The sequence below is a fragment of the Hemiscyllium ocellatum genome, chromosome 46, assembly GCF_020745735.1.
Source record: "Hemiscyllium ocellatum isolate sHemOce1 chromosome 46, sHemOce1.pat.X.cur, whole genome shotgun sequence".
NCBI classification, from domain to species: Eukaryota; Metazoa; Chordata; class Chondrichthyes; order Orectolobiformes; family Hemiscylliidae; genus Hemiscyllium; species Hemiscyllium ocellatum.
The window spans coordinates 6,101,973-6,107,972 of NC_083446.1; the positions used below are offsets into that span (position 1 = coordinate 6,101,973).

Below are 6,000 nucleotides of genomic sequence, written 5' to 3' on the forward strand. Positions count from 1 at the left end.
GTATCTGCAGTAATTGTCAGGAAAATCCTAGTTTGCTTCTGTTTTTGGGAAAATCCTAGAACCTCTTCAGCCATCTTGAAAATCTTAAATCTCTTCAGCCATCAGGAAAATTCTAGGCCACGACTGATATCAAGAAAATCCCAGGTCTCATCAGCAATGATGAAAAGCACAGATCTCTCCTGCCATCTCGAAAATCCTAAATCTCTACTGTTGTCAAGATCATCCCAGGTTTCATCAGCAATCAGAAAATTCCAGATCTTTCAACCAACAGCAAAGTCCTCTAGCTCTCTGGAAAATACTAGGCCTCTTCAGCCGTCAGGAACATCTCAAGCCTCTTTGGATAGGAACTGAAGTTCAGACTATACTTGCTAAAACGTAACTTTGTATGATCACTCTCTGTTGCATTGTCTTTCTATGTCATGTATATTCTTCCTTACCATAGATCCTACAATCCATTGAATTTTCTCCCATTATCAAATCCTCTCTACTCTCACTGACTTTACTGACCATTTAATCTCCTTCCACAGCTATTCCTGTGCATTATTGTTCACATCTGGGCAGTTGCCCTTCATCTATTTGTGTCAAAGGTTCACAAGGCCAGGTTCCCAATATTCCAGAAGATATTTGACTATCTCAATCTATCCTTGTGTTTTAAGCCTCAAGTCATTTTTTGTTCTGCTCTCTATCAATAGGAGGGGCAAGCCAATATATTTTTCCACTTTTATGAATATGCAGCCTCCAAACTCAACATCCTTGACATCTGAAAGGGGACATCAACATTCCAAATCTTGGATGGATTCGATTCAAGGTCCTGAATATCGGCTGTTATATTCTGTTTAACTTTCTCCCCCACTCTACAACAGAGCTTCGTTTGTGGCAACTTTGAATTAGTAATACAGCTATTGGAAAAACACAAATATAATTAAAAAGGCTAATGAAATCTTTACACTCATTCTTTAACATGATGTGAGTGTCACTGCTGAGGCCCAACATTCATCACCCATAATTTCCCTGGAGAATGTGGCAGAAAAGCACCGCAGTACTTGGCATATAGGGACATCTACAATGCAGTTAGGGGGAAGTTTGCAGGATTTTGACCCAGTTATAGTGAAGGAACAGCGATATAGTTCCAAGTCAGGATGGTATGCTGCCTAGAGTGGAACTTGCAAGGATGGCGTTCCCAGGCATAAGCTGTCCTTGTCCATTTAGATGGCAAAGCCCTCCGGTTTGAAAGGTGCATTTAAAGTAGAATTGGTGAATTAATGTTGTGCTTCCTTGAGGTAGTACACACTGCTATCACTGTACGTCAACAAAGGATCGAGTGAATATTTAAGATTGTGGATGGGATGGCAACAAAGCAAGCTGCCATGTCCTGCGTTGTATCAAGCTCTTCGAGTTTGTTGGAGATGCACCCATCCAGTAAAGTAGAGAATGTTCCATCACAAAACTAACTTATGCCTTATAGATGGCAGATAGGCTTCAGGGAGTTAGGAGTCAAATTATTTGCCACAGAATCCCCAGTCACTCACCTGGTCTTATAGCCACAGTTTTACTTGTTGGGTCCAGTTCAGCTTCTAGTCAATAGCAATCTCCAGGATATTGACAGTCAGGGATTCAGCAATGGTGAAAGTGAGGACTGCAGATGCTGGAGATTAGATCGAGAGTGTGGTGCTAGAAAAGCACAGCAGGCCAGGCAGCATCCAAGCAGCAGGAAAATTGACGTTTCGGGCAAAAGCCCTGCATCAGGAATGAGGCTGGGAGTCTTGGGTGGAGAGATTTTAAAAAAGCAATTCAGCAGTGGTAATGCTTTCTTGTTGGAAATGGTCATCGCTTGGCATTTGGTGCAATTGTTACTTGCCAATCGTCAGCCTAAGCCTGGATATTGTCCTGCTCTTGCTCCATTGTCAGAGGAGTCTCAAATGGTGCTGAATACTGTGCAAACATTAACAAAAATGCCCAGTTATGACCTTGTGATAGAGGGAAAGACATTAGTGAAGCTGCTGTCAATGTTTGGGTCTAGGACACCACCCTGAGGAACTGTACAGCGATGTCCTTGGACTGATGTGATTGAGCTCAGAAAACCAAACGAGGCATGACTTCAACTAGTGGAGAGTTCCCCTCTAATTCTCATTGATTTCAGTTCTGCTTGAGCTCTTTAATTGGTAACAATCTACACTGAGTAAAATAATGCCTTGATGTCAAAGGCAGTCACTCTCACTTCACCTCTTGACTTCAACTTTTCTGCCCATATTTGGACCAAAATAAGGACTGAGTGGCCCTGTTGGAACCCAAGTTAAGTGTTAGTGAGCAAGTATAAGTGCTGCTTGATAACACTGGTGCTGACAATTTCCATTGTCTTGAAGATTGGAGTAGACTGATGAGGCAGAAATTGTCCTAATTGGATTTTTTTACTGATTCATCTCAAAAGGACTGGGATACAAAGGATGGAGTATTTATATTGCAGCTTAAAGCTTTGACCACATTTGAGCAACACATCTTGGAAGTGGCACAACACAAGTTCATCAGAATGAAAACTCAGTCATAGAATCATACAGCACCGTGACAGACCCTTCGGTTCAACCAATCCATGCTAAACATAATCCTAAACTAACCTAAACTAGTCCCACCTGCCTCCTCCTGGCTCATATCCCTCCAAATCTTTCCTATTGATGTACTTATCCAAATGCCTCTTAAACATTGTAATTTCCCCATCCACCACTTACTCAGGAAGTTCATTCCTCGTGCAAACCACCCTCTGTGGGGGAAAAAAAGCCTCTCATGTCTTTTTTCAGCCTCTCTCCTCTCACTTTAAAAATGTGCCCCCTAGTCTTGAAATCTCCCATCCCAGGGAAAAAAACACTACCATTAAATCCATTTATACCCCTCATAATTTAGTCAAATGAGTAAAATGATGAGGCTATTATAGAATTGGCTTCCAATTCTTTGAACATAGAAGATTTGAGTGTTTTAAATGACGAAAAGATTTTGAAGGGTCAAACAAGAGAAACAATTGCCTCAAGTAAGATGGTGTAGTTTAAAATTAGAGTTAGTCTGTTCAGGATTGATGTCAGGAAGCACTTAGTCAATCAAAAGATGGTGGAAATCTGTTTTCTCAAAACGATGTTGTGTGTAGCACTCATATAAAAATTTCATAACTGAGAAAGATAGATTTTATTTTGGTTAAAGTATTAATGGTTACAGAACCGAAGCAGGGAATGGAGTCAAGGTATGGATCAGCATGGATTGTATTGTAACAGAGGCTGAAAGACCACCTGTCACCCCATTTTGCTTTTGATGGGATGGTAGAGTATGGATTCTCAATGCCATGTGAACTCAAATTTCTGATCTTCTGGGGACATGTCTATGTCTTTCTCTGGTGATTGTCATGTGAAAAGCTGCACATGGTAAGATTAGGGCAGGCAGCTTCATCCTGCTGAGAGGAAACTGATGGCAATGCCTCCTGAGCCATGGAGGGAACAAACTCTGTCAGGATGGACCTTGCTGATTACGAGTCTGCATCCTCCATCTCCTTCCATGCTGAAAAAGTACATGCATGTGGATTGCAATTGAGCTGTGATGCACCCCGTGTTAGAATAACACATCAGAAGTTTCACACTTCTCTTAAGATTAAATTATTCTATTTATTAGTAGACAAAGGTTCTGAATATGGGTGGGATGTGCTAGGCTTCTAGGGAGAAACTAATGATGGGATAATATCACTGGTGGGGGAGGAACTTTGAGAGGGTCAGGGATTGTGCATGAGGGGGGATAATGTGCCATTATGTATCTGTTAGTTCCTGTTTGATCTTGTCATTTCTCTTTACTTTGCAGATGACAATCCAGGAGGGGGATTCACCATCGTGACAATTAACCCTGATCTCTCTGACTGCAGAGATTAACTGTGATCTGTCTCACCATTGAGGAGTAACTGTGGCCTCATTAACTGATTGGACATTCTCTATACCAATTACTGTGCAATAAACACACTATTCACTCGCTGCACTACACCTCAGTTTCATTCAGTCTCTTGAACACAATGATTGCTGGTAACTTTTCACCCACTGGATGCATCCCAGCTGGGAAGAAAGGATTAATCTGGAAGTGGTGGTGAGTTTGGAGATGCAACAATAAACCTTGGGCATCATTGTGAGTTTGAAGCTACCAGGATTAATCTTGGGGTGGGAGTGAGTTTGGAGGTGCATATCAGGCATAAACCATAAGACCACATAATAAAGGAGCAGAATTAGACCAGGCTGCTCTGCCACTCAATCATTGCCAATATGTTTCTCAACCCTATTCTTCTGCCTTCTCCCCATGCCCTTTGATTCCCTTACTAATCAAGAAATTAAACATATGACTAGCAAATGAATTGGCTGCAGGAGTAGGACATTTGACCACTCAAGTCCGCTCAATCTCTCAAGAGGAGCGAGGGAGACCTGATTACACTGGATTCCTGACCAGCTCTGACAACCTTCTACCTCTTGGTTTGTCAAGGATTTGTCATTCTTTGCCATTAAGATATGATTCCAAGCCACCTCTCAGTCAGGTGGTCATGTAGTCCCGAGAACTAAGCAAAAAACCCAGTCCAATACTTCCAGTGCAGTACTGAGTGTGTGCCCAACTCATGGAAGATCAGAACTGTTGGAATGTCAGTACGGAGTGAGTGCCTCATTGTTGGAAAGTCAGTATGGAGGGAGCGCCTCACCTTAGGAATGTCAGTACGGAGGGAGTGCCTCATCTTTGGAATGTCAGTACGGAGGGAGTGCCTCATTGTTGGAAGGTCAGTACGGAGGGAGTGCCTCATTGTTGGAAGGTCAGTACAAAGAGAGTGCCTCATTGTTGGAAGGTCAGTACAAAGAGAGTGCCTCATTGTTGGTGGGTCAGTACGGAGGGAGTGCCTCACTGTTGGAAGGTCAGTACGGAGGGAGTGCCTCAATGTTTAAAGGCCATTATGGAGGGAGCGCCTCACCTTTGGAATGTCAGTAGAGGGAGTGCCTCACTTTTGAAAGGTCAGTACTGAGGGAGTCACTCACTGTTGGAAGGTCAGTACAGAGGGAGTGCCTCACCTTTCGAATGTCAGTACGGAGGGAGTGCCTCACTGTTGGAAGGTCAGTACGGAGGGAGTGCCTCACTGTTGGAAGGTCAGTACGGAGGGAGTGCCTCACTATTGGAAGATCAGTACAGAGAATCCCTCACTGTTGGAATGAGAGTACAGAGGGAGTGCCTCACTGTGGGAAGGTCAGTACGGAGGGAGTGCCTCATTGTTGGAAGGTCAGTATGGAGGGAGTCCCTCTTTGTTAGAAGGTCAGTACTGAGGGAGTGCCTCACCTTTCAAATGTCAGTATGGAGGGAGTGCCTCACTGTTGGAAGATCAGTACGGAGGGAGAGCCTCACTGTGGGAAGGACAATACGGAGGGAGTGCCTCACTGTGGGAAGGTCAGTATGGAGGGAGTCCCTCTTTGTTAGAAGTTCAGTACTGAGGGAGTGCCTCACTGTTGGAAGGTCAGTACTGAGGGAGTGCCTCACTACTGGAAGGTCAGTACTGAGGGAGTGCCTCACTACTGGAAGGTCAGTACTGAGGGAGTGCCTCACTGTCAGAAGGTCAGTACTGAGGGAGTGCCTCACCTTTGGAATGTCAGTAGAGGGAGAGCCTCACATTTGGAAGGTCAGGATGGAGGGAGTGCCTCAGTGTTGGGTGGTCAGTATGGATGGAGTGCCTCACTGTCGGTAGGACAATACAGAGGGAGTGCCTCACTGTCGGCAGGTCAGTACAGAGGGAGTGCCTCACCTTTGGAATGTCAGTACAGAGGGAGTGCCTCACTGTTGGAAGGTCAGTAATGAGTGAGTGCCTCATTGTTCGAAGGTCAGTACGGAGAGAATGCCTCACTATTGGAAGGTCAGTACGGAGAATCCCTCACTGTTGGAATGAGAGTACAGAGGGAGTGCCTCACTGTCGGAAGGTCAGTACGGAGGGTGTGCCTCATTGTTGGAAGGTCAGTA

The 6,000-nt window shown here is 44.3% G+C and overlaps 1 protein-coding gene across 6 annotated transcripts in view; it reads left to right on the forward strand.

Annotated features, from left to right (window-relative positions):
- Positions 1 to 3,994, forward strand: part of zmp:0000001168 (signal-induced proliferation-associated 1-like protein 2) — a 93,358-nt gene extending 89,364 nt beyond the window's left edge. For 3 of the 6 annotated variants that reach the window (XM_060855814.1, XM_060855816.1, XM_060855815.1), the window contains exons 16-17: positions 693 to 808; positions 3,832 to 3,994. In XM_060855814.1, the coding sequence (XP_060711797.1) occupies positions 693 to 808; positions 3,832 to 3,899 (184 nt within the window). In that variant the 3' untranslated portion in view covers positions 3,900 to 3,994. The remainder of the gene's footprint in view (positions 1 to 692; positions 809 to 3,831) is intronic. The other 3 variants (XM_060855820.1, XM_060855821.1, XM_060855817.1) reach the window with 2 other exon arrangements.
- Positions 3,995 to 6,000: the final 2,006 nt, after the last annotated feature.